This window comes from Canis lupus, chromosome 19 (assembly GCF_048164855.1).
Source record: "Canis lupus baileyi chromosome 19, mCanLup2.hap1, whole genome shotgun sequence".
Lineage (NCBI taxonomy): Eukaryota > Metazoa > Chordata > Mammalia > Carnivora > Canidae > Canis > Canis lupus.
This window is the reverse complement of record NC_132856.1, coordinates 54,744,004-54,770,728: the sequence shown is the minus strand read 5'-3', so window position 1 is coordinate 54,770,728 and position 26,725 is coordinate 54,744,004. Positions and strand designations below refer to the sequence as shown.

At 61.8% G+C, this 26,725-nt stretch overlaps 1 protein-coding gene and 1 long non-coding RNA gene across 5 annotated transcripts; one reads left to right on the top strand and one right to left on the bottom strand.

The window, feature by feature from the left end:
* Positions 1-4,779: 4,779 nt before the first annotated feature.
* On the top strand, positions 4,780-24,838 carry ADAMTS10 (ADAM metallopeptidase with thrombospondin type 1 motif 10). Of its 4 annotated transcripts, none has more exons than XM_072787544.1 (27): positions 4,780-4,905; positions 7,195-7,277; positions 7,643-7,796; positions 8,491-8,677; positions 8,869-9,215; positions 9,730-9,886; positions 10,888-11,105; positions 12,751-12,834; positions 12,925-13,070; positions 13,516-13,559; positions 13,704-13,809; positions 13,895-14,041; positions 14,234-14,375; positions 17,033-17,140; positions 17,672-17,817; positions 17,922-17,985; positions 18,852-18,954; positions 19,238-19,371; positions 19,463-19,586; positions 20,505-20,585; positions 20,671-20,834; positions 20,935-21,061; positions 21,155-21,284; positions 21,681-21,885; positions 22,112-22,288; positions 22,365-22,524; positions 24,062-24,838. In XM_072787544.1, exons 4-27 carry the CDS (start codon positions 8,590-8,592, stop codon positions 24,169-24,171), a joined length of 3,312 nt encoding a protein of 1,103 aa, XP_072643645.1. In that variant the 5' UTR covers positions 4,780-4,905; positions 7,195-7,277; positions 7,643-7,796; positions 8,491-8,589; the 3' UTR covers positions 24,172-24,838. The 4 variants fall into 4 exon arrangements, with proteins under 4 accessions (XP_072643645.1, XP_072643644.1, XP_072643643.1 ...); XM_072787543.1 differs by having other exon boundaries at positions 7,640-7,796; XM_072787542.1 differs by lacking the exon at positions 7,643-7,796.
* Positions 6,710-12,955, bottom strand: LOC140610958 (uncharacterized). The gene is made up of 3 exons (XR_012012383.1): positions 12,660-12,955; positions 12,504-12,574; positions 6,710-7,496 (listed from the first exon to the last, which is right to left on the bottom strand). It is a non-coding gene; the product is annotated as an uncharacterized lncRNA (long non-coding RNA).
* Positions 24,839-26,725: the final 1,887 nt, after the last annotated feature.

Here is a 26,725-nt window from a genome sequence, read left to right as displayed (position 1 = left end):
CACCCTTAGGATTCGAACCCAGGCTTCAGAATCTACACTTAAACACCACACTTGCCTGCCTGCCCGCCCCAGTGGCCCTGCCAGGGCTGCACGGGTGAGGCTGGAGGACAAGTTAGAAAAGGAAAAAGAAGCTCTACGTTTGCAGGGCACCTAAGGACCCTCCATCCCAAGAGTCTTGGGCCCTAACAGCTTGGCAAGGTTTTATTAGGCTCTTATGAGATGTTGCGTGCCCTGGACCAGAAAAGAGCAACAAAACTGGTCTTGAGCTCTTCACTTCCTGCCGAGACTACCTGCAATACCTCCCCCAGCCTCTCATCCAACGGCCAGGAGCTGAGCACCTATTGGGCGCCAATATTTGCATTCACATCTAACAGATGCACAAAATGAGGCTCAGAGAGGCCAAGCAACTTGCCAGGGACACACAGCAGTGTGTGTGACAGGAGGCTCCCTGCTCCATCTCTCCAGTCCCTCATTAACCTTCAGAGCCCCCCACCCAGGGGCCCCTCCTGGGGATTATCCGCATTTTGTTTTTCAGATCCACAGTCCTGTTGAAGCATCCTTGTATTTGCAGGGTCTTAGGACCAGAGCACACATTTGTTTTTTCTAGAGATCTCTCTGCTCCCTGGGGCTGAGGATGAAGCCCTGATGGGCCCAGCAGAAGCCCAGGGAGCATGTGTCCCTTGGGGTCTTGGTGTCCCCTGGATGTTACCCCTCGGCACATCCTCTGGAGCGGAAGTTGCATCCCTTGTCCCTCAGGATGTCCACTGATCTGCTTCTTTCTGCAGCTGGACCCCACCCATCCCAGGCCCCCTCATCCCATCTGGTTCTCCCAGTGGCCTCCCAGTTAACACTCGGGCCCCCCCTGCCGGACCTGAGCCACCCCGGAGAAGAGGGTGGGTGCTGCTCCAACTGGGCAAGTCTTCCCCCCACCCCTGGGGATGGGAGATGATCCCCAATGCTAAGAGCTGGTTCTAGATGAAGAAGTCAACTTGGGCTTTGCTGAAGCCACACCCCCAGCCTGAGAGCCCTCCCTCAGATGGGCAAGATGTAAGGAGGTCACAGCCCCCTGGGGTCTCTCGCTCTCATTTGAGGGTGAAGGGGGATTTATTCATCCTCTGCAGAGCGCCCCTGAGACCCGGCCATGGTGGCTGTAACAAGAGCAGGCTTGAGGACAGCCACGCACCTGGACGAGCCAGGGGCAGCCCGGAGCCCCAGGTGGGGCAGGACAGGGAAGGTGCCACATCTGTGAGGCCAGCCCTCAGATCATCACTGTGACATCAAGAGCGATGTTCCCAACAGCAGGCCCCAAAGCTGAGGGGAGAAGGGGGAACCCTCCTGTGCCGGAATGGGGGCCCGGGGGTGCCTGTGCACAGGAGGAGTCTTCAGGGCTCTGGAAACAGGGGGAAGGGAAGGTGGGCGGCTTGTGTTGCATTTTTTTTTTAAGATTTTATTTATTTACTCATGAGACACACAGAGAGAGGCAGAGACACAGGCAGAGGGAGAAGCGGGCTCCCCATGAGGAGTGCGATGCGGGACTCGATCCCAGGACCCCAGGATCATCCCCTGAGCCACCCAGGCGCCCTGGGGTTTGGCTTTTTAATTTTACCTTTTATCCCCAGCTTCACTGAAACAGAACTGATGAGCGCAGAGCCCTGGTACATTCAAGGAGCGATTCGCTGGTTTGGGGCACTCCTATATGGCGCAGCTTCACCGCGATGCCCTTAGGAGCACCTGCCCCGCCGCCGCCTGTGCCCAGCACATCGGAGGTCTCCTGTCGCAGCCTGGGTGGCTCAGCGGTTGGCGTCTCCTACTCATCCCTCAGGCCTGCTATTAAATGTGCCTTCGGGGAGGGCCCTCCTGCCCCCCTACATGGGAGAGATGGGGGCATTGTCCACTTCACCTGGCCTGGGGCCGGCAAGATTCAGCTCGGTATTTCAGGGGGAAACATCTAGAGATGGGGGCTGCAGCCCCTGAGCAAGGGGACCCCCCCCACCCCCGCCCGGGCCTCAGCGCAGTGATCCCGGGGCCACCCTGGGGGACTCTTCGCCCTCAAGCTCACCTGCCTTTCCTCTGAGGGCTTTACCTTGGCTCTTCTTTTCCGGTTCTGCCACCTGCCGCTGAGCAACCTGGAGCGAGTTACTCAGCCTCTCTGTGCCTCAGTTTGCTCATTTGGGAAATGGGTATGATGCCTCACAGCGAGCGCTCGGATTCCCGCAGTTCCTACAGACCAGCCCCCCCCCCCCCGCTCCCCTCCCCCCCGCCGCGAGCAACGGGTTCGGGCGCGCCCTCCTGTGGCCGCACTGAGTACTGCATCCCTCTGGGCGCACCCTAACCCCCCTTCCCCGCCCCCCCCCAGTCTTAAGGCTCTAAGTTACAAAAAAAACAAGCAAACAAAGCACTTTATAAGTCAGTCCCTAAAAGAGGGACTGGCTCTCAAAAGAGGATGCACTGGCCACAGTAGCCTTTGTCCCCCTAGAATGCCCTCACCCCCTCAGCTTCCTTCTTAATGATTATTTCAAATCGTACATGTCCATGCCACCTCCACCTGGAGCCTTTGGCGGGCTCCCTACCGACTGGACACGGAGCATCGCCTGCGCGCCAGACCCCGCTCTGGGCCTTGGAGATACTGCCGTGGACCACGCAGAGGGAACCCTCGTTCCTCAGGGCTGGTATCAGGGCGACGGGGGGGGGGGGGGGGGGGGAGGGAACCAACAAAAATAATCCATACTGTCAGGTGGTGATGCGGGCTAAGAGTAAAATAAACCAGGAAATGGGAGAGAAGGTGTGTAGATGTAATCTGGAAGTGGGGGGAGGGGCAGGCCTCAAAGGGGGGACAGGGGGATGTTTAAGATGGGACTCCAAGAACGAGGTGGAGTGGCCATTGTGGTATCAGGAGGAAGAGGCAGGATGGTGACCTCAATGGCGTTGCCATGTAGCGGCTCCTGACCGTGTCCCCAGTACCTGGACCAGCACCTGGCACAAAAAGGTACTCAATAAAGATTTCATTGAATGAAAGCCCAGCTATGGGCTTCAGGATCAGCTTGCTCAAGGCTGAAATGATGGCCCTGGGGCCATAACCCTCCTCCACCTAGTGGCTTTGCTCTTACAAGAAGCCTCTTCCTGTTGTCTCAGATGGAGACCCGGCTTCCCAAGTCTGTTTCCCAGGATTTTCCTGCAAGAGCCTGGACATGCCCATCCCCCAATGGATCCCTGTGGCCCAAAGATAGGGAGGTGCGAGTGGCTTAGGACTGAGTCACATGCCCTATCCAGGCTACACCCAGGAGGGAGAGGGAGACCCCCTGGGACATCTGGGGTGGCAGCTTGGTAGCAAGGCAGCTTTCGGGAAAGTGCGAATGCCAAGGCAGCCACCTCTTCAGAGAAAGAGGTAAACAGAAGGCAGCTCTAGGAGGGCTCCCAGGGGGTCCCCCGGTAATGGAGGGGCTGCTGTAGAGGCCAGAGCTGGCTTACTTGGACTCGTTCCTCAAAGGGGGGCTCAAGAGGCAATGGGGCATGGAGTGTGGGTAGCAGACCCAAGGCCAGGCCGTCCCTCTCTCTGGTCTGGCCTGGGGTGAGCATAGGGTTGAAGTAGAAGGACGACCTCGTAGGAGCTCAGGGAGCAGGCTGGCATTTACGGAGTGACTGCTGTATGTGGGAGCCCTGACCTAACCTTCCAGAACAAAAGAAACAAATGTTGACCGTTGCTGTTGAATGCATCCCTTCACCCCCCACCCCCCAGAGGCCTGTAAGGTCGGTAGTATCCGCCCTGTAGGGATCAGGAAACCCAGACTCAGAGAAGAAGACCAAGGGTGAGGCCAGGCCAGGCTCTGCTTAGTTCTCTGCGGGTCAGGCTGGAAACTGGCTGGGGCTGTGAGGTTGGGGGTCACCGCTGTGCCACCTCCTGGGGCACCAGTCCCGAGCCAGGCTGAGTTGAGGCCTGTGGGGCAGGCGGCCCTGACTCCGCAGATCAGCCCCATCCCTGTGTCAGCTCCACATCTATTAAGGACCCACCCGAGGGGCGAATAAAACCCCCTGGGCCCCGGCTGTCATGAAACTTTCACCCTCCCCATCTCTGGCCTCAGTTTTCCCTTCAGTGAAATGGAACCAGCCAGGCCCGCGGCAGGTCAGCGCCCCCAGAGGGCAGCTCTGGGAGGCCAGGGACGGGCTGAGATTTATTCAGCCGCCCCGGGCACCGTGCCTGGCACACGGGTGGCGCCCAATAAATGCTTGTTTGAGCAGGACTAGTCCTCAATAAATAACAGCTGTTGTCGACGCTGGCGGGGCAGGCGAGGCCAGCGAGGGAGGGGGGCTCCCCCCTCCCCCACCCTCCACCGGCGGGGGGGCCCCCTCCCCTCCCCTCCGGGCTCCATTCCTCCCCCTTGCCCCCCCACACCCCTGCGCGGCCTCCTCCTACTCCATCCCCCACCTCCTCCCGCCTCTTGCCATTCAATCTCCCCTCCCCCACCCCTCTTCCCCTTACCCCTACCCAATTCTTCCTCCCTCCCCTCCCCCACCCGCTTCTCTCCCCTCCCCCACCTGCCACCTTACACACACACACCGCCTCCCCCTCCTCCCCCACCTCAGCCCCCCCGCCTCCCCCCTGCCCCCCCACCCCCGCCCCCACCGCGGGGCCGGTCCGGGCGGGGCGGCCCGAGCTCCCGGGTCCCTGGCTCGGGTCCAGCCCGCGGCCCAGGCCGGGCGGCGGCGGCGGCGGCGGCGGGCGGGGTTCTGGCCGCGCGCGGTTTGGGGGTTTTTTATAACCCTGGCAGGCGGCTCAGGAAGTGCCTTCCCCGCGCCCCCTCCCCCGGCCACGCCGCCGCGCTCGCTCCCTCCCTTCCTGCGCAGGGCGGCGAGACGGCGGCGGAGACGGCGGACGGAGGCCCCGGGCGGGCGGGCGCGCGGCCGCAGGTAGAGGCGGGCGGCGCGGCGGGGAGCGGGCCCCGCGGGGCGGGCGGGCGCCGGGGGGGGGGGCGGCCGCGGGCGACCTTGTGTGTCCGCGTCGGGCGGGCGGGGCGGGCCGCGGGCCCGGGTCTGTGGACGGTCCGGCCGCGGGGGCCCCGGGTGTGTGCGACACCGAGGTCACGCGGGCGCCCGCCTGGGTTCGTGTGCCGCCCGCGCGCGTGTGTCGGGGAGCGTGAGGGCATCCACGTAGGTGTGAGCGCTGCAGGCTGCATGTGTGAGTCTGCACGAAAATGCCCACGAGCGTCTGGGTGTGTTTGACTTTGTGTGCGATGCTCCGGGGCGGTGTGTGTGTGTGTGTGTGTGTGTGTGTGTGCATAGGTGTGAGTGTAAGCCAGTGTGTGCACGGAGGCGAGCGTCTGCTCTGTGTGTCGATGTCTAGCTGAGGTGTGAGCGTCTCTGTGCAGCCTCCGGGTGTGTCTGAGTGTAACAAGTGTGAGCAAGTGCGCGTAAGTGAGCGTGTCCGGTGTGTTTGTCAAGGTCTGCGGGACCCCGAGTCCGCCCGCTGCCTGGTGTGAGCGTGTGAACGAGTGTGTACGTGTCTGTGCGTGTAGGCCCAAGTGTGTGTTTGTCTCCGAGTTGTCTCCTGTGTGTGAATGAGCGTGTACGTGCGTGTGCACAGAGGTCTGCAGAGTGTGTAGCTGTGTGTCTTGTGCGTTTGCCTCGGGACGTGTGTGTCCTGAGTGTGTCCTGAGTGTGCCGGGGTGGGAGTCCTTTGTGGGTGTGCGGTGTCCAGCTGTCCAGCTGTCGGTCCCCGGCTGCGCAGGTGGGGTCACCCTCGAGTGTCCGTCGCGCCCCGCGTGTGTTTGTGTGTCTGGGCGTGGGAGTGGCACCTTCCACCTCCCCCGGGTCGGTCGCCGAGGCCACAGCCGGCCGTCGCCGAGTGTCTCCAGCCCGTCGGGCGCGGGGCCTTTAATTAGCGGCCGGTCGGGGGGGACCCGCCGGGGCGCCGGCCCCCCTGCCCCCTCCTGCCGCAGGCCGCGGGCGGGCCTTTGTCTGCTCTCCCGGCGGGGTCTGCCCCCCGCCCCGCCAGATGCGCGGCGCCCGGCGGGGGGAGGGACGGAGGGAGGGGGCGGGGGGAGGCCTCTGCCCGGGCGGCCTCCGCGCAGGCCTCCACCGAGGGGCCGGTCTCCGCGCACGGCCCGGGAGGTCTGGGCGTGGAGCGGCGGCTCCTTCCCGGATCCTGGGCTGGGACGGAGCCTCGGCTGTTTCCGGGCCGCTTCCGCGCGGCATTTCCTCCTCCAGCGCTGGCACCGGCCCGCTGCGGGCCGCCTCCCTCCTGCCTCCGGGAAGGAGGGGCCGGGAGGGGCGGCCAAGCCTGGGCACGCGCGCGCGTGCGTGCGCGCGCACACAGCCACCCGGGCACACGCAGGGCCACACGCAGGGTCACATGGGCACACACACCACACGCAAAGTCTCTTCCCCGGCTACGCACGCACGCGGTCACGCGCACATCGCCGAGGGAGACCCCCTGCTGGTGCCCCCTGGCCAGGCTGGGAGGGCCCTGGAAGCCCCTAACCTCCCACCATCAGTACCACTTTCTCCCCAGACCCACTGACCTGTTGCCACTACCCCCAAGCGCCACCACCCTGCAGGCCGGGCCACTGTCCACTGTCCGGTTTCCTCTTCCCTGCCTGGCTCTGGCAGATACCTGTGTGCCCTCCCCCTCCAGACCCTTCCCCATCCCCACCCACCCCTGCTGGGTCCTTCCACACCCTCCCCAACCTGAGCCAGAAGCACAAAGGAGGCTGTGAGGTCGAGGAGAGGGGGGGCCCAGCCCCAGAGGACGGTGGTGAGGACTTCAGGGGTGGGGAGCAAGCAGGAGAGGCAGAAAGACCCTGCAGCCAGGACCAGAGCCACTGTGGGAGGAAGATTCTGCAGCGGGCCTGGCAGTGCAGGAAAGGAGAGGGGCAGGATTGGGGGCAGGGGGTTCCAGCCTCACACTGCTACGGAGATTGTGGAGGGGAAGGGGTTAAGGCAGGGAGAGGGTCAGGAGAACCTGACCAGGAAGGGGTTTCTTCCCAGCTGGTCAAGGTCTCCAGAGTGGAATTGAGGAGAGGAGGCAAGAGGAGATGGGGGCAGGGGGAGGCAGAGGAGGGAGGAGGGAGCTTTGGTGAAGGACTAGGAACTGAGGGGGGATGGACTCCAAGAGGAGGTTCACCAGGGTCGGAGTATTCTCAGCCACCCCTGAACTTCAGACCCAGCGCAGCTCCTCCTCACTGCCCCCTCCCTGTCTAGGCGCTGAAGAAGAGGTGCTGAGGCCCAGAGGGGCTCACGCACAGGTGTCCCGACACCACGCCACCAACTGAAGCCCCCCAAAGGTAAAAAAAAACAAACCAAAAAACAAGGGGTAATCATTAGCCCAGCCGAAGGGAGCAGTAGGGTCACAGAGTGTCTTGGAGTGAGGTCCCCATTGCTGGAGGGGTCCAAGCAGGAGCGGGTAATGTCAACTTCTAAGTCTGCATCTTGTTGAAAACCTGGCTCCGTCCCTCATGCGCTGAACTGCCCTGTTTGGAGATCGACTCTCAGACTTGGCCAGGCTGCAAAGAAAACAAGACAGTGTGTGATTAAGGGGGAAACAGCACAGAAGAGGAGGAGGAGGAGGAGGAGGAGGAGGGTGGAGACGGGAGTGGGGAGGAGGGTTTGGCACAGGGTAGTGGCCCAAAGTGGTGTCTGTGCGCAGCAGGCTGGCCCGGTACAGATGCCAGAGAAACAGACCTGCTGGGCAAGCCTAGAGCTTCCAGAAAGAAGAATCTGAAAGGAGAAGGAGCAGAACCAGGGGCCCGGCTGGAAGTACAAGGGTGGAGGAGAGGTCACAGGGACAGAGGCCACCTGGCGGGGTGAATAACACTACCCATGGCAGGGGATCCAGTGGCAGGGCCCAGGTCAGACGGGGTTCGTGGGGGGAGCCAAGGACTTGCTTCTGGTTTAATCTGGGCTGCAAATGCCTACTGACCAACACAGCCTTCAAGTGTGTCCGAGGCCAGCCTCCCCCTCGGGCACTCTGCCCAGCCACACTGGCCCTTGTGGTCCTGGGGGCCACAGCAAGCTCCTCCCTGCCCCCGGGCCTTTGCCCCTGCTGCTCCTCTCTCTGGGCACCTTCTGTCTCTTCACATGATGAATTTCTTCCCATTCCCCTCACCACGCCTGCTTATGAGCCTCCCAGTTATTTCTTCCGGAGAGCTTGTCACAAGCTGAACTCCTCTCACGGGGGTCACTCCCCGAGACAGCCCCTCGGTGGGCAGGGACATGCAGAGTTGTTACCTAGTGAACCAATCCTCAGGATTATTGTGGAAATGAAATGGTGTGAAAACACTCAGGCCAGTTGCTGACACGTAGTAGGTGTCCACAGAGCCAAAATCCCTGCGTATCCTAATAGTAGAGAGAGGATGAGGCAGGGGTGGGGGCAGGGGGACTTCTGAGTGAGGAAATGCCATGGGCATCCTTGGGGATGGGAGTGAGGGGCCTTGGCACTGGCCACACCGGGCAGCAGGACCAGGCACCCGCCCCCCCGACCCACCTCCTCCCTCCCAGGAGCCCGGTGATGCTGCCCAGGCTGTGAACAGGGGAGGCGGTGCTGTGGGGGCTGCCGGCAGCCGGGGCTGGAGAGAGACATGTGGACACGTGGCCTCTATGGCTCCCGCCTGCCAGATCCTCCGCTGGGCCCTCACCCTGGGGCTGGGCCTCACATTCGAAGTCATACATGCCTTCCGGTCTCAAGGTAGGGGTGTCCAGGGGCAGCATGGGGAGGGAATAAGGAGCCGAGGAAGGGTCAGTGGGGCTGGGATGGCAGTCACTTGGGGGAGGGCCCTGGGGTCAGTGAGGTCAGCATCATTGCCCCGTAGCCACGCAACTCAGACGTGGACCGTTCATTCCCCGGGCTCACCGCAAGCCTCTGACCCTCACCCACAGATGAGTTCCTGTCCAGTCTGGAGAGCTATGAGATCGCCTTCCCCACTCGAGTGGACCACAATGGGGCACTGCTGGCCTTCTCACCCCCGGCTCCCCGGAGGCAGCGTCGGGGCACAAGGCCAACGACAGAGTCCCGCCTCTTCTACAAGGTGGCTGCACCCAGCACCCACTTCCTGCTGAACCTAACCCGCAGCCCCCGCCTTCTAGCAGGGCACGTCTCCGTGGAGTACTGGACACGGGAGGGCCTGGCGTGGCAGAGGGCTGCCCGGCCCCACTGCCTCTACGCCGGCCACTTGCAGGGCCAGGCCGGCAGCTCCCACGTGGCCATCAGCACCTGTGGGGGCCTGGTAAGCAGGAGGAAATGCCCACGAGTTTAGGAGTTAAGAAAAGCACTTCTAAGTATAGGTCTGGGAAGGAATCATGGTGGATGTTTTTTGTAAGATTTCATTTATTTATTCATGAGACACAGAGAGGCAGAGACATAAGCAGAGGGAGAAGCAGGCTCCCTGTGGGAGAGCCTGATGCGGGACTTGATCCCAGGACCCCAGGATCACGACCTGAGCGAAGGCAGATGCTCAACCACTGAGCCACCCAAGCACCCTATGGTGGATATTTTTTTAAGCATTTTGAGCTAATCCAAAGGATTATTTTAGGATGCGGCTAAAGCAGAACTTAGAGGAAAATGTGTAGCCCTGGGGTCAGGCTGAAAATTGATGAACTGAACTTCGTCCCCAGGAAGTTAAAGAGGAAATAGCAACATAAAGCCAGGAAGAGAGAGAGAATGAAATCATAAAGACAGAGCAGGGTCCCGCTGGGAACCAGATTCTGATCCAAGCCCTCTGCCTACCCCCCGACCCCCAGCACGGCCTGATCGTGGCAGATGAAGAAGAATATTTGATCGAGCCCCTGCAAGGTGGGCCCAAAGGGGCCCAGGGCCCGGAGGAGAGTGGCCCCCATGTGGTGTACAAGCGCTCCTCTCTGCGTCACCCCCACCTGGACACAGCCTGTGGAGTGAGAGGTACATCTGTCTTTCTGGGGACGGGCAGAGGGGCTGCACGTCTTTGGCTCGAGGCAGAGGTTGGCAGCAGCGTCTCTCCCTCCAGGAGGTTGGCAGGTAGCTATGTGCAGGGATAAGGGGCAGCCAGCCAGAGAGCAGGACCGCAGGGCGGTGCAGCAGCCCACCCATCACTGCCGTAGTCCGATGGCCCAGCAGAGAGTGAGACAGGCAGCTGGACTGCCAGACCGGTGCTCAGGTGTAAAACCGTGCATCTCCAGGATTACTGTGTGCCCAGATGGTTACGCGGCCGGGGAGTGGCCGATACTGCCGAGCCACTGCACAGTGAGAACACTGTACAGAAGGTCCGATTCACAATCAGACTCGCAGGAGGACAGTTGTATGACCAGACGTTCAGAAGGTGGGAGAAAAAGGAAGCGAGACGAGACAGATATCCACAGGGGCGGTTGTGCCAGTGCCAAGCGCAGGGACCCCACAGGGGGAGTGCGATCTGACGTGTGGGAGTGGGACACTGTGGCAAACCTACAACCACAGTCAGCTGTAGAAGCAGGAAATGTGGGTGGTTTCACAGTCGGATGGCCAGTGGGACCACCAGGCAGTAAGACCATCGGGCAGTGGGGTTCTACGGCTACCCAGTTGGGCAGCACGTTGTTGAGAACGTGGCACAGTTGGAAGGCCACAGTCGTAGAAGCACACAGCTCCGGTGCTGAGGCAGGTGGCTACACACATATATAACGGAACTGTCAGGAAGGTGTCTGGTCATGCTGGTTGCTGTGGGGTCCAGGATGGCTGTTCAACCCACCCGTTTGGCAGTGGGACAGCCAAATCCTCATAGAACCTGTCACCGGGGTAATGGACCTTTTTGTAGGACTAGACATGGTACAACCAGGACACCCAGTAGCAGGAGAATGAGGGGTCTGATGACCTATTGGGCAGATGCGCCATCAGGCAGGTTCTTGGACAATAAGAGTCGGCAACAGAATGACCAGAAATTGTCCATCCAGACGAGAAACCGTGGAAGGGGCGGCCGTGGTGGCTGCGCACCCTGAAGCCGCCACCTGCCAGGCCCCTGGGGAATGAAACAGAGCGTGGCCAGCCAGGCCTGAAGCGCTCGGTCAGCCGAGAGCGCTACGTGGAGACCCTGGTGGTGGCCGACAAGATGATGGTGGCCTACCACGGGCGCCGAGACGTGGAACAGTACGTGCTGGCCATCATGAACATTGTAAGTGCCTCCCCCTCCCTGGCCGTGGAGCCCCGAGACCTGGAGAAGGGGTGTCACCATCCCCCCCACTAGCCGTGACCTGAGGCTAGGGAACCCGAATGGAGGGGGCAGAGTGAGAAAAGAAGCCCACGTGTGGCTAGGAATCTTGGCCCGGGGCCCACAGGCTGCTGGGTCCACGCTCCCAGCTCTTCTCCTTTATAGCTGTGTGCCCTCAGACACGGCACTGCCCCTCTGTGCCTTGGTTTACCCACCTGTGAAATGGGATAATAACAGTACCTCCTTCACAAGGCTAAAGTGGTTGCAGCAAAGCAATAAAGTGCTTGGAACCACACTTGGCACACGCGCGAGGTGCTGTGTGAGCGTCTGCTGCCTAAACTGAGGACGCGGCGTGCACGTACTTGCCGAGGTTAGCAGTACACACGTGGGCACACATCTGTGTGCAGCCGAACTGGCCTGCAGGCACCTACCTGTGACTTCACGTGGGTGACCTCGCTGACCCATGCTCAGAATCTATCCGGTGCCCCTACCAGATGCCGTCAAGACTCTGGATCTCTCTGAGCCTCAGTTTCCACCTTTGCAAAAGGGTATCGTAATAGTATCCACCACGGAGGGTACGAGTCGGGGGGAGGGAAGCCAGACAGAGCATTTGGCACACGGTAAGAGCCCGACAAGTGGCACTGTTGTTTCACTGAAGCCACAAGGGAAGAGAAAAGGCAGACAGATGGCCCGATGTGTTGACAGAGCATCGGGTGATCGGGTGTGATGGTGCTATGTCCTGCCCTAGCCCTGCTGCCCCCCCACCCCGGACTTTCAGAGTTGTCTAGAACCTGCCAGGGTTTCTGTGGGTTTCCACATGGGACAGTGATGGCCCAGGCTCCAAGACCACTGCACGGTGTGGCCTCCGTCATCTGTGCCCACTCACCCCGGGCCTCCTCCTCCTCCTCCCTCGCCACTGTCTGCAGAGCTTCCTGCCCCCCACACTTCCACCTTCTCGTGGTGCTGCTCAAATTGGTACCTTTATTTTCTTTAAGATTTTATTTATTTATCTGAGAGAGAGAGTGTGTGCGCACAAGCAGGGGGAGTGGCGGGGGAGAGGGAGAAGCAGCCTCCCTGCCGAGCAGGGAGCCCAATGCAGGGCTCAATCCCAGGACCCCGGGATCATGACCCAAGCCGAAGGCAGACCTTTAACTGACTGAGCCACCCAGGCGCCCCCAAATTGGTGCCCTTGGACAGCTGTGGAATGAGGCCAAATGTGCACATCCCTCAGGCCGCCTCTGGGCAGACACACTTGAGGCAGCTGCAGGGGTGCATAGGGATGGAGGACAAATGCACAAGCTGAACAGGGATGAGTCAAAGCAATGGACTGGTAAGCAACCAGCACTTTGGGGGCAGGCTTACCCAGACGCGAATCCTACTCGTGGCACCTCCCTGCTGTGTGTCCTGACCTCTCCATGTGTCGGTTTGCCCCTCTGTAAAATGGGGATGACAATGGTTCCTATTCAGGCGGAGATCTACACAGCAGGCTTAGCCCGAGGCCCAGCACACGGGAGGTACTTGGTCAAAGAGGGCTACGCCATGTGTCGCTTTTTGTCTTCTGCTCTGGGCTCCTCTTAAGACTCGGTCTCTCTTGTTTCTTGGAGGTCAGGTTGCCAAACTTTTCCAGGACTCGAGTCTGGGAAACATCGTTAATATCCTGGTGACACGCCTCATCCTGCTCACGGAGGACCAGGTGCGAGGGCCCCACCACCTGCCCCCGACACCAGCGCTGCCTGCCCTCCCAGGGTGGCTGGCACCCATGGCCCTCTCTGTCTGTCCACAGCCCACCCTGGAGATCACCCACCACGCCGGGAAGTCCCTGGACAGCTTCTGTAAGTGGCAGAAATCCATCGTGAACCGCAGCGGCCATGGCAACGCCATTCCGGAGAACGGTGTGGCCAACCATGACACAGCGGTGCTCATCACGCGGTGAGGGGCGGGGAGGACCCCAGGACATGGGCCGGGGGATCAAGTGGTCCCAGGGACCATCCAGGTCCAAGCAGGGGTCACTTCTGCTGGGAGATGGGAGAGGCTCAGGAGCTACAGCCACCCCAGTGGGGAGACAGGGGTGGGGAGGGGTTGCTGGGAGCCTGAGAGCTGGTGGGGGGTGGGGAGCAGGGGGAGGGCAGGCAGGGACAGCTGAGCCACTTGGGCTCAGGCACACTCGTTCGCTCACCGTCTCATTGATGCAGTGGGTCAGCCACTTACGTGCCCCCAGCATCCCCAAGGTCCGCTGGGGGCAGAGCATGGGGCTCCAGGTGAGAGGCAGGTAGTGCCTCCCAGGAGAAATGAGCCTCCGGAGATGGTTCTGGTGGCACCAGTAGGGCTTAAGGGAGGCCGCCCAGCCCCTGACCCCGCCCCTCTCCTTCCACAGCTATGACATCTGCATCTATAGGAACAAACCCTGTGGCACTCTAGGTACTTAAACCCTGTAGGCTTCAGGCCCCTGTGAAGGCAGTGGACGGGGTGACCCCGGCCCTGGCAGGGTGGGGACCGGGCAGGGTGGATGGGCTGTCCTGCACCTCCTGAGCCCAGCCCAGCCCCCACGCGCCCGTCCCCCAGGCCTGGCCCCCGTGGGTGGGATGTGCGAGCGCGAGCGGAGCTGCAGCATTAACGAGGACATCGGCCTGGCCACCGCCTTCACCATCGCCCATGAGATTGGACACACGTGAGGCTGGGGACAGCGCAAGGGGAGGACGGGCCGGCCGGGCAGCTTCCTCGGGCACCGGCGGAGCCGACACTGCTCTCCCCAGGTTTGGCATGAACCACGACGGCGTGGGCAACAGCTGCGGGGCCCGCGGCCAGGACCCGGCCAAGCTCATGGCCGCCCACATCACCATGAAGACCAACCCTTTCGTGTGGTCATCCTGCAGCCGCGACTACATCACCAGCTTTCTGGAGTGAGGACGTGCCCTCCTGCCTGCCCACACTCATGCTCGCCTTGGCTGGGGAAGGGTCTGGAAGCCGGAGCTGCCTCTGGGAGGGGTCCTGTTCCCTGCAGGGCTGCGCCCCAGGACCCGCACCCAGCCGGGGCGCCCCGAGCCCTGTGCCTGCAGCCCCCTAACATGACAGCTACTTTTTTCTCACCGCAGCTCGGGCCTGGGGCTGTGCCTGAACAACCGGCCCCCCAGACAGGACTTCGTGTACCCAACGGTGGCACCTGGCCAGGCCTATGACGCAGATGAACAGTGCCGCTTCCAACATGGAGTCAAATCGCGTCAGTGTAAATACGGGGTAGAGAGAGCCTTCCTGCTTTCCTTCCTGGGAGGGGAGGGGCCGCAGGGGGTGGGAGAGCTGGGGAGGGGGTGAGCCCCCGTGGGGACCGGGGGAAAGAGGTGCATGGGTGTACAAATGTCACGCACGCTCAGACAGTGACTGGGATGGAGAATGGGATCTCCTGGTCTTGCAGACCCCTGATTTGGGGGCTGCGCTGGGGAGAGCTTGGGCACCACTTCTCTCCAGTATATCAGGCCACCAGTGGGCTGCAGCAGACTCAAGTCCCAGGCCCCCTAGCTGGGCAGTTTTTAACCAAACATTCCAACTGGGGTGGAAACAGCTCCCTGGGACAGCCCATCTTCCCCACTTGGCAAAGAACCGGATAGAGCCTTCCAAGGGCACCCTGTCTTCAATCCTCACAACCCCCACCAACTGGTTCACAAGGTCACCCAGCCCCAACCCTTGGGGTTTCCTAACCACCCTCCTCACTCTTTGTGAGGTTTAGATTGACATCCCAAAGCTGCATCCTTTCATAGAGAAGTAAACTGGGGGGTCCCAGTCCCAGCTGCCCCCAGGAAGCTGGAAGCTTACTGGCTTCCTCGAGATTCCAGAGATCAGTTTGTAGGGCCACGTCCAAGCTAAGGCCATGTTCACTCAACACAGGAACAGGCAGCTGTTCAAACGTCCTCTCGTCATTCCAGTGCACGACAAGGAGACATAGCCTGGAATAATTTTTCCGTAGTCTGCTCTTGCCCACCCTCCCCAACTTGGCTGGTAACCACAGCACCCTTAACAAAATTTCTAACAGATCTGGAAGCTACCCTTGAGCATCTGCTGTATCCCAGGTATCCCAACAATGATGACAATGGCTGACATTTACCGAGCGCTCGCTATGTGCTAAGCATGTGATCTGTATCCTGTCCCTTAAACTCTTTCGACAACCCTGCTATTCCCACCTTACAGATGAAGGGACTGGGGCATAGGGAGGGTGCCTTTCCCAATGTCACAGTTGGAGAACGTGTCAGAGCTGGGGCTCAAATCCAGAGCTCTCTGTGGCTCCAAATTTTCTAATGAGGCAGGGGAGGAGAGGAGGTGCCGGAATATGGAGCATGGACCAGTGCTGGCTGTATGCTGAATTGATTCTTCCTTTTATTTCTCCAAGGAACATTTTCGTGGCACCCCTGACAAAGGGCAAAATTATTGACTATAACTTGGCTAACGTGTATTAAGAGCTGGGCCTAGTACCTACCTCAGAGATAGCCGTGGTCACTGTTACACAATAACAGGGCATTTATGCAATCCCTCTCAGATCTACTCGTCACATGCCTCTCAGCCTTTTTTGTAGGCAAGGCCCATCTCCTAGATGAAAAAACAGGGGGTGGGGGGTTGTGTCCCTGTGGGAGCTGAAGTCTCCCAGAGTGGCCCAGAGCTCATTCACATACAACACAGCGCCTCCGTGTGGAGAGGAGGAAGAGTGGGATCGGAATAGCCATTCTCTTTAAGAGGTGTCAGAAGTGGGATTGGGATTTCCCCCCTCCCCCCACCCCGTGTTATTTTTACAAATGGCCAGGAGGACACAGGCCAAGTGAAGCCAGAAAACCAGGCTGAGTTTTTAGCTGGGACGTGTCCTCTGAAGGAGCAGAAGGCAGGGACTCTGCAGGACGTTTGAAGGAGCCGGCTTGAGAACAACCTTCTGAACTTCTCATGTGTGTGTGCAAGAAGTGTCTCTCAGAGGCTGGCCCTTACTGCAGCTGTCGATTGGTCCAGTCCCAAATCGCCAAAACTTAAAAGGATGAGGTTCAAAGAGGAAATGGCACATGATTATAAAAAGGAGAGTGAAGGATCTCCACTACGGGGGGAGGAGGGAGGCCTGGGAGGTGGGGCAGGATGTATGCTAGAGTATCAGAGATTTGGCCACGCCTAAACCCAGTGAGGTTTGTCCAGGAATATTAATCTAAAGGGCCCAAGTGACTTCCTGGGACTGGTCCAGCCCAAGCCGGATTCAGACAGGAAGGTGGTCAGATTTTTCAGGGGTGGCGGGGAGTGGAGGAATGTCCCACCCAGATCCAGCCTGGCCTTGTTCCTGTACAGCCTTCCATAGGTTAAAAGCTTTTGAAGCTTCCTCAGTGTGGGGGAGGGGGGGCAACAAGGAGGACCACCAGCTGGAGAAAATTAGAGACAAGGGCTTTGACCTGAGCCACCTTCCAGGCCAGAGTGTTCAGAATTCCTTCCTCCCAGAGACTGCTTCACCCATCCCAACAAGGAATGTAGAATCCTCTTCATTCCTCAGCAGGTCTGGAGACTCAGGAGGCACCAGCGTGATGAGATTACAGACCCAGCCCATGAAAGGCCTGGGTTAGAGCCCAGGCTGCCTCTCATCAGAAGCTGTGTGACCCCTAGCAAGTGACTTGACCCGTCTGGGCCTTGGTTGTCTCACAGTGCAATGGGGGTAGTAAGGCCTAAGGCTGCTTACGGCGCACAGGGACGCTGGCTAAGTGCCGCTCACAAGGCAGAGGGGAGGTCTCAGGCCATGCCCCACAGGAGGATCCAAGAAGGTTCCTTGAGACCCAGCCGAGGGGCGCCGGGGGGGGCCCCACTGCTAGGCGGCAGTGAGGGGGTCGCCGCCGGAGGGAGGGGGGCGGGGGGCGAGCCTGAGCGGGCGCCTTGGCCCGCAGGAGGTCTGCAGCGAGCTGTGGTGTCTGAGCAAGAGCAACCGGTGCATCACCAACAGCATTCCAGCCGCCGAGGGCACGCTGTGCCAGACGCACACCATCGACAAGGGGGTGAGCGCCCGGCTGGGCCCCGCCCCTTGCCCTTGGGCCACGCCCCCGAGCTGCCGCGGGGGGGGTTTCCATCGGCTCTGGCCACGCCCCCTGCCCTTAGGCCACGCCCTCCGCGCAGCCGCGGGAGGGGTCCAGCGGTTCTGGCCACGCCCCTGCCTTGGGCCACGCCCTCCGTGCCGCCGCGGAGGGTTTCCATTGGCTCTGGTCACGCCCCTGCCTTTAGGCCACGCCCTCCGTGCCGCCGCGGGGGTGGGGTTCCATCGGCTCTGGCCACGCCCCCCGCCCGCAGGCCCCGCCCAGGGCAGAGGCCGCCCCCTGCCCCGTCTCCGCCGCGCCTGTCCCAGAGCGAGTTCCACCGCCCGGCGGGGACCGGAGGCTTAGGCCGCGGCCCGGTGCTGCCTGTGTCCGGGTCCCCAGACCCCACTTGCACCCAAGCGCCCTTCCGTCCCACCCGAGGTGTACTGAGACCTCGGGGGTGGGGGGTGGCGGGGCAGGAAGGAACTGCGGACTCGTCCCCTCCCACCCCCGCAGTGGTGCTACAAGCGCGTGTGTGTCCCCTTCGGGTCGCGGCCGGAGGGCGTGGACGGGGCCTGGGGCCCGTGGACCCCGTGGGGCGACTGCAGCCGGACGTGCGGCGGCGGCGTGTCCTCCTCCAGCCGGCACTGCGACAGCCCCAGGTCAGCCCTCAGGACCCTTTGTAAAGAGCCCGGGGCGCCCGGCCCTCTATCTCCCCGACACCCGCCCCATGTCTCTTCTGTCCCCCCCGCCCCACCTCTTCCAGGCCAACAATCGGAGGCAAGTACTGCCTGGGTGAGAGGCGGCGACACCGCTCCTGCAACACCGACGTGAGTTCCCCCAGGACCCCAAGGCGGATCCTCGGCCCCTCTTGCGCGCCACCCGTGCCCTGCCCTCCCGACACTGCCCCAGGGCCCCCGGGCCGACCCACCCGGCTCCCCCCACAAGCGCCTGGCTCCTTCCAGTTCTCAGTAGATGCCTCTCCCACCTTGAACTCGCTTGACCCCCACAACCTCCTCCAGCTATAGCGCACCCCACCCCTGCCCCAAACCTGCCACTCGGCTCCCTGTCACCAAACCCAGGGGCCACGTTTTGGTCTTCTGCTCACACTCCTTTCTGATATATGACCAGGAACCTCGGCTTCTGTCCAAAACCTTCACCACTGTCCTGCCCTGACCCGTGTCCTGTGCTCCCAGCTCCTCCTGCTACACCTACCTCCTCTGTCTCCACTGCTGCCCCTTTTATAAATGCCAGGGTCCCCGATGGCTGGTTGGGGTTTCTGACTGCAAATGAGTCTTGTGGGTCCACACCCAATAAGCACAAGGCCTACCGCAGCAGGGGTTGCTCAGAGGGCCGGGAGAGCTTTGGAGTGAGGGGTGGGTGGTCTTCTCAGCCCCACCTACAGGGCCTGTCTCCAGGGAGTCCCCACGCCCCCTCCTTTCTAGGCCTGCTGTCTCAAGAAAGGCCTCATGATCTGAAACTAGAAACCAGAAACCCAGCCAGCTTGCCCTAAACTCTAATAAGTCACCCCCACTCTCACCTGGCCCTCCACAGCCCCCTCCCTGGCTCCTCTGCCTTCAGCTTCACCCCTTCAACCCATCCCTGTGCTAAGCATCAGTCTTCTGGCCTCAGGCCTTTGCCCTAACTCCATTCCCCACACCTGGCCTCCCTCCCTCTCCCCCTCTCTTGCTCCCAGGACTGTCCCCCAGGCTCCCAGGACTTCAGGGAAATGCAGTGCTCTGAATTTGACAGCGTCCCCTTCCGTGGAAAATTCTACACGTGGAAGACATACCGAGGAGGTGAGTGAGGGACCCAGGAGGTCATGGGGCAGTGGAGGCCAGCAGCAGGTGGATACAGCATCACAGGGTCTACCGTGAGCACCCCCTCACCCAAGGAACCAAAGAGCCTAGGATGTGGCTCAACAGCTCCTCCACTGGACGCTGGGGACCCCAACTCCCTCTGCTCAACCCACCCATCCTGGTTGGGTCTAGGGCCCGCCCCTCTTTGCCTTACCTCCCCCACAGAGCAAGCAGGGAGTCCCAGGTGGCCTGGCCCTGGGTCTGACGGGGTTGTGCCCCCCAGGGGGCGTGAAGGCCTGTTCACTCACATGCCTGGCCGAAGGCTTCAACTTCTACACGGAGAGGGCAGCGGCCGTGGTGGACGGGACACCCTGCCGCCCGGACACAGTGGACATTTGTGTCAGTGGCGAGTGCAAGGTAGAGGGGTCTCCCAGAGAGAGGACAAGGGATAGAGAGTGGAGGGGGGCTCATTGACACTCCCACTTCCACCCCACCCCCACCTCCCTAGCATGTGGGCTGTGACCGGGTCCTGGGCTCCGACCTGAGGGAGGACAAGTGCCGGGTTTGCGGTGGTGACGGCAGCGCCTGTGAAACCATCGAGGGGGTCTTCAGCCCAGCTTCACCTGCAATCGGTGAGAGATCCCCATTCCCTTTCCCTCTGCCCACTTGGTGACTGGGGCAGGACTGGCCCCATCACCATAGCCAGCATCAGCTACTCAGACCCAGGGGCCCAGTGGGGACTCCAAAAAGTCCCAGGGGCACAGCAATGCCCCAGATCAGGGTCAGAGACTAGCTTGCACTCTGGTCCCTAAACTTTGGCAATTGAGATGCCAAGAAGGCAGTGACCTAAACCTTTCCCGGGAGCCTGGCTCTTGGTCTGGGACAGGGAGGGGTTGACCGCTCTCCATGGTCTGAGCTGGGGGCTTGAGGAACTCTGTGCTGGAGGAAAAAGCTAAGTCGGGGAGGGACGCCTGCAGGGTATGGTGAACTCGTGCTTCCGCACCTTGGGCTGAAGGAGAGAGACCCCAAGGAGGTCAGCGGGGGGACTTCTGGGAGCAAACACACAGTGAGGCCCCAGTGTAGGGTTCAGGGGATGGGGAGGGACCCAAGTCAGAAGTGATGGAGCCCCCAGCAAACCTAACTCCGTCTGCTAAAATCCCTGAGAATCACTGTGTGGGGTGGGGCCTCCACCGTGCTCCCCTCCCTCTGCAGGAGCCCAGCCCTGCCGCTCTCTGGGGTGTAGGGAGTGGATCCGACCATTGTGGTGGTCAGAGAGGCAGGACCGTTTGGGTTCAAACCCCAGCCCAGCCACTTCCTAGCTGTCAAACCTGGGCAAGTGGTTTAGCTTCTCTGAGCCTCAATCTTAACATCTGTAAGATGGGCATGATGACACAGCTACTAACCAGGGCCAGAGCTGGGGATGCAGCGGGGTGTCCCTGTGAGCACCTAGTGTGGCAACAGTCAGCTGTTGCCTCAAGGGCCAGGAATGGGGGAGGTAGGCAGGTGTGGGGGAAGGGCCAAGTGGGCGACATCTGAGCTCCACTGTCCAGGGTATGAGGAAGTCGTCTGGATCCCCAAAGGCTCCGTCCACATCTTCATCCAGGACCTGAACCTCTCCCTCAGTCACCTGGGTGAGCTGGAGGTGGAGGGATGAGGACTGGGGGCCAGCAGGGGGTCAGTGTGGCTGGGGTTCTGACCCCTATGCTGTCCCCCTAGCTCTGAAGGGGGAGCAGGAGTCCCTGCTGCTGGAGGGGCTGCCCGGGACCCCGCAGCCCCACCGCCTGCCCCTGGCTGGGACCACCTTTCAGCTGCGGCAGGGGCCAGATCACACGCAGAGCCTAGAAGCCCTGGGACCCATAAATGCGTCTCTCATCGTCATGGTAACGACGGGGGGGGGGTGTGCAAGGTGCAGGAGGACGTTAGCATCCTTGCGGGGACTAGAGCTTGGCTTCCCCTTGATGGCCCCCTCCCCCACCTCAGGTGCTGGCCCGGACTGAGCTGGCTGCCCTCCGCTACCGCTTCAACGCGCCCATCGCCCGAGATGCACTGCCCCCCTACTCCTGGCACTACGCACCCTGGACCAAGTGCTCGGCCCAGTGTGCCGGCGGTGAGGTCGGGGTGGGCTCAGGGGAGGGCACTGGTCACCGGGGCTGACCTGCTGGTCCTGGCAGGGCTGAGCGGGTCCCCTGCCCACCCCCAGGCAGCCAGGTGCAGGCCGTGGAGTGCCGCAATCAGCTGGACAGCTCGGCCGTGGCTCCCCACCATTGCAGTGCCCACAGCAAACTGCCCAAGAGGCAGCGCGCCTGCAACACAGAGCCCTGTCCGCCCGAGTGAGTGCCCGCCAGGTTGCGGGGTCCGGGGGAGGACAAGAGCAGGGGTGACAGTGCTGCTCAGGCCAGAGGAGCGTGCGCTCCCAGGCTTAGAGTGACAGGGCTCCCTTCGGGGCGGGGTGGGGGTGGTCAGGGCTCTCCTGGAGTGGGAGTCAGAACCATAATGTTCTTTAGGCTCCTCCGGTTAATCATCTCTGTGGGTGTGATGCACCCCCCCACCCCCAGAGCGAGTGCAGGGTGATGGTATTGAAGTGCAGGTTGGGGGTGCTCCCTGCAGAAGCAACAGGCTTGTCCCAGTTTCCATAAAGATGGTTATTGGGGGAAAGAGGATGTGCCAGTACCCCGGAATCGGGGTACCATCCCCAGCCCGCTGGCTCAGACGCCCCCTCCCTGCAGCTGGGTGGTAGGCAACTGGTCGCGGTGCAGCCGCAGCTGTGATGCGGGTGTGCGCAGCCGCTCCGTCGTGTGCCAGCGCCGCGTGTCAGCCGCCGAGGAGAAGGCGCTGGACGACAGCGCATGCCCGCAGCCGCGCCCGCCGGTCCTGGAGGCCTGCCAAGGCCCCGCCTGCCCTCCCGAGTGGGCCGCCCTGGACTGGTCGGAGGTCAGCCGCCCCTTCCCCCACGCCCAACCCGCCCCTGTGCAGCGTGGGATAGGGCCTGGGTCGCCCAGGATGGGTGCCCACGCGGGCGCCTCTCTGCTGCCACCAGCCCCGCCTGCTGGACCTAGTGCGCCCCCCACCTCCTCCGCTGACCCCTCTGGGCCCCCATTCCCCCGGTGCCTGCGGGGACTGGAGCGCCCACGAGCCCGAACCCCCTCTCCAACTGCAGTGCACCCCGAGCTGCGGGCCCGGCCTCCGCCACCGCGTCGTCCTGTGCAAGAGCTCGGACCACCGCGCCACGCTGCCCCCCGCGCACTGCCCGCCCGCAGCCAAGCCTCCGGCCACCATGCGTTGCAACTTGCGCCGCTGTCCCCCGGCTCGCTGGGTGACGGGCGAGTGGGGCGAGGTAGGCCTGCGCCCTGGGGGGCGGGGGCAAGGGCAGGGGCGCCCCGGGGCCGAGGCTCAGCAGCGACTCCCCGCAGTGCTCCGCGCAGTGTGGCATCGGGCAGCAGCAGCGCGCCGTGCGCTGCTCCAGCCACACGGGCCAGCCGTCCCGCGAGTGCGCAGAGGCTCTGCGGCCCCCGGCCACGCAGCAGTGCGAAGCCAAGTGCGACAGCGCGCCCCCCGGGGACGGCCCCGAAGGTATGTGGGACGGGAGCCCAGGGGACCCCAAGAGGGCCCCGTCCAGGGGAAGCTACAGGAGAGCGTGGGAGTCGGGACATGGGCCTGGAGCGTCTCCAACCACCCAGGTGCCTTGCGGTGTCCCCTCCAGGCCATCCTTCACCACCCTCTCCCTGCAGACATGTATTAAGCGCCACTGCATGTCAAGCTTTTTAGGATCCTTCTGGACACGCAAACCCAGGTCATTGCCCCGCCCCCCACCACCCTGCCCCCCACCTCCATGACCTTCATCCTAATTCATCTCCACCTGTACCATTAACTGCCATTTTTTTTTATTTTCATTTGTTTAATTTATTTTTTAAAATTTTACTTATTTATTCATGAGAGACACAGAGAGAGAGGCAGAGACACAGGCAGAGGGAGAAGCAGGCTCCGTGCAGGGAGCGGATGTGGGACTCGATCCTGAAAGTCCAGGATCACGCCCTGGGCTGAAAGCAGGTGCTCAACCGCTGAGCCACCCAGGGGTCCCTATTTTTTTTTTTATTTAAATTCCATTTGCCAATATATAGGATAACACCCAGGGCTCATCTCATCAGGTGCCCTCCTTAATGCCCGTCACCCTACCCTATCCCCTCACCCACCTCCCCTTCTGCAACCCTTCGAATTTTTTTCTTTAAATCAGAGTATCTCAACCTCAAGCACTATTGGTGTTTTGGGCCAGATAATTCTTGGGGGGGGCGGGGCTGCCCTAGGCCCGTAGACTATTCAGCCCCACTCCTGACTTGGGTCTGTAAATGCCAACAGCGCTCCTGCCCCCCAGTGGTGACAAGCAGAACCGTCTCCAGATCTGGCCAAATGTGCCCTTGGGGGACAAAATCGCATTCCCTTGAGAACCACTGCTTTAAATGTGTACTTTTTTTTTTTCCACTTCAGTAAACTTATTTTCCATACAGGGCAATAGATCACTTGCTCTGGGCACTGGAACCAGACTGCCTGGTTTGGGCTCCTTCCTCTGTGCCTTCTAATCTGTCAAGGGGGATAAATAATATCCTCGCTTGAGGGGGGTGCTCAAGAGGGAGAGGGAATAAGACAACCCACGTGAAGGCCTTATTTAGGCACGAGGCCCTGTCTCCTACGTCCCTGGCCAAGTGGGAGCCCGCACTATCGTCACAAACAGCCGGTTGATTACCATGAACACAAAATACACAAATACCCTGAAAAGGAGCGACTCCTCTGGAGCTCGAGGTCCTCCGTCTGTTACAAAGGGAAACGAGTGAGGATTACAGCCCCAAAGGGATCAAAAGAATAATTGAAAGGGAATACTTCTCTGAGGATTTCATGCTGGGTCCGAGTCCCAGACCCCGCACTCCCTCAAAGTCCTCCAGGAGCCTAGTGACATGTGCACGAGCCCCCTTTTACAGTTTATTATAAGGTCTCTTAGAGAAGCGAGGAGACCCGGGCACAGAGAAGCCGGGAAGCCCAGCGCAGGCTGCAGACGCGCCCCTGAGGGGAGGGGGGAGCTCTGACCCCCCGCTCCCCTTCTCCCGCCCCGCTCCAGAGTGCAAGGATGTGAACAAGGTCGCCTACTGCCCCCTGGTGCTCAAATTTCAGTTCTGCAGCAGAGCCTACTTCCGCCAGATGTGCTGCAAAACCTGCCAGGGCCGCTAGGGGAGCGCGCGGCCCCTGGAGCCACAGCTGGGCACCGGCGGGAGGGGACCGGCCAGCAGCTGGCCAGCCTGGAGGAGCCCCAGGGGGCGGAGCTGGGGGTGCAGGGTGAGACGAAGCCGGAAGTTATTTATTGGGAACCCCCTCAGGGCCCCCGGCTGGGGGATGGAGAGGGGCTGGCCACCCCAGGGCCCCTCCTCGTCCCCTCTCCCGGTTCACAGTGAGACCCCCTCCAGGGTGGGCTTGAGGAGGGAACAACTGTTCGCCCTAGCGCCCTTTACACCCACTCCTAGGGAGCCCCCAATACTGCCCCCCCTTTGACCGGAATATGTACTGTGAAGAGTGGGGGTGGGGAGGGGGTCTGCCGGCGTCCTGCCCCCAGCACTGCCGATCCCTCACTCTGAGCTGGGGGAGGAGGGGAGGGGGAGAGGAGGGTCTGTGTCCGCTCTGCGGGAGGGGGACTAGCACCACCTCCCTGATGCCCTCCCCCGGACCAGACCAGCTACAGGGCTGAGGCAGAACGGGCAAGATCCACCACAACCTCTGCCCTGCCTGCCCTGGGGGGGACCCCGACATCCAGGCGCCCCTATCATGGTGCTACAGGCCCTGCCCTGGGGCCCACACACCCCTCGCCAGGAAGCCCTCCATCAATAAAGTTCTGTCTTGTGTAGATTTGCGTTGCTGCATGTGTGTGTCAATATGTCAGTGTGTCAAGAGTCACACGCAGTCCTTATCCCGAATGCAAGCAGCCGCGGCCCCTCGCAGGTGGTCCCCATCATCAGTCCCAAGGGGGCCTATCACCAGCACAGACTAGAGCCCAGTGATTCTGCAGCTTCTCAAGGAGGGTCTCAGAGCTACCTCCCACCTGCCATCCCCGCACCTGCCACTTGGCACCTGCCATCCCGGCACCTGCCATCCCGGCATCCACCATCCCAGCATCTGCCGCTCAGCACCTGCCATCCCAGCACCCACCATCCCCACACCCGCCATCCTGGCACCTGCCATCCCGGCACTTGCCATCCCAGCACCCGCCATCCTCGCACCTGCCATTCCGGCACCTGCCATCCCCGCACCTGCCATCCCGGCACCCACCATCCCCACACCCGCCATCCTGGCACCTGCCATCCCAGCACCCGTCATCCTCGCACCTGCCATTCCGGCACCTGCCATCCCTGCACCTGCCATCCCGGCACCCGCCATCCTGGCACTTGCCATCCCGGCACCCGCCATCCCGGCACCCGCCATCCCCGCACCTACCATCTGGGCACCTGCCATCTCAGCACCTGCCATCCCTGCACCTGCCATCCCAGCACCCGCCATCCCGGCACCTGCCACTCGGCACCTACCATCACGGCACCTGCCATCCCGGCCACCACACACCCAGGCACTCGGCACGCTCCTGCCACACAGGCCTCGGGGCTCCCGGAAGTTCCACAATCTCCCACCATCTTCTGCTGGATCCCGGAGGAGGGGTGCCGGCTGCTAGAGCTGCTTCCCCCCGCAGGTGTGCCCTCCCCTCTCCTTTTTCACCTGGTCAGCTCCAACTCGCCGTGTGGCCTCCGCGCAAGCGTCACCTCCGTGGGAGGCGCCCTCTGAAGCCAACAAGGGGAAGGGCCTCCTGCCTACCCGCCCGCGGGCGCTGGAGGCATTGGTGAGGCTGCCCGACAACCTGCCCGGGGCCCAGCCCGGCGCCCTGCCCGAGATTCCGGGAGAAACGCGCCCCTGCCCCGATGTGGCCACTAGGGGGCGCGCGCCTCGCCCTCTCCTAGGCAGGGTGCTGGGTGCCGGGCGGAGCGCAGGGATACCGGGTGCTCGGCCTCCTCCCCGCCGGGTGGGTGGCTCGGAGCTGAGGACCCCTCCGAACTCCCGGCTCCTAGTGTCCAGAGGGGAGCGGGACGAGGCCGGCGGGTCTCCCAGGGTCAGGGCGTGGGCCAACACTTGATGACCCCTCTGTGTGCCAGGCCCAGAGGCGAGGGCCCGCGCCCCCATTTTGTAAGAAAGTAGGGGGGCCCTGGAAGTAGCAGAGCTGGGGGGTATTAAATCCAGAGCTGGGGACGCCTGGGTGGCTCAGCGGTTGAGCGTCTGCCTTGGGCTCAGGCCGTGATCCTGGGATCCTGAGACACAGAGGGAGAAGCAGGCTCCCCACAGGGACCCCCCTGCAGGATCCCTGGACCTAGATCACACCCTGAGCCAAAGGCAGATGCTCAACCGCTGAGCCACCCAGGCGTCCCAATAAATAAAATCTTTTTAAAAATTCTTTTAAAATCCAGAGCTGACATCCAAAGTCTGAGACCTAACAGCTGCCCCTGGTTCCTGGTAACCTCCACTCATGGGGTCCTCCCCCGACACAGACACGGGTGGCTCCCCACTGGCCTTTCTGGAAGGAAGACCAGCAGAGGCTCTGGCAGAGGGGGTTTGCTCAGGGACGCCTACACAGACACATCTGAAGTGGTTTTGAAGAGACCCGAGCAGCCCAAGAGCTGCCTGAGGCCGCTCTGGAAGAGCAGACAGTTCTGCAGCCAGCTGACCTGCACGCTGTTTGCTGCAGCACCTGGCT

Coding starts and splice junctions, on each gene's coding strand:
- ADAMTS10 (XM_072787542.1), top strand. CDS start 8,590: ATGGCTCCCGCCTGCCAGATCCTCCGCTGGGCCCTCACCCTGGGGCTG. Junction 21,285..21,680: donor ACAGAGCCCTGTCCGCCCGA/GTGAGTGCCCGC, acceptor CCCTCCCTGCAG/CTGGGTGGTAGGCAACTGGT. Junction 22,525..24,061: donor CCCCGGGGACGGCCCCGAAG/GTATGTGGGACG, acceptor GCCCCGCTCCAG/AGTGCAAGGATGTGAACAAG.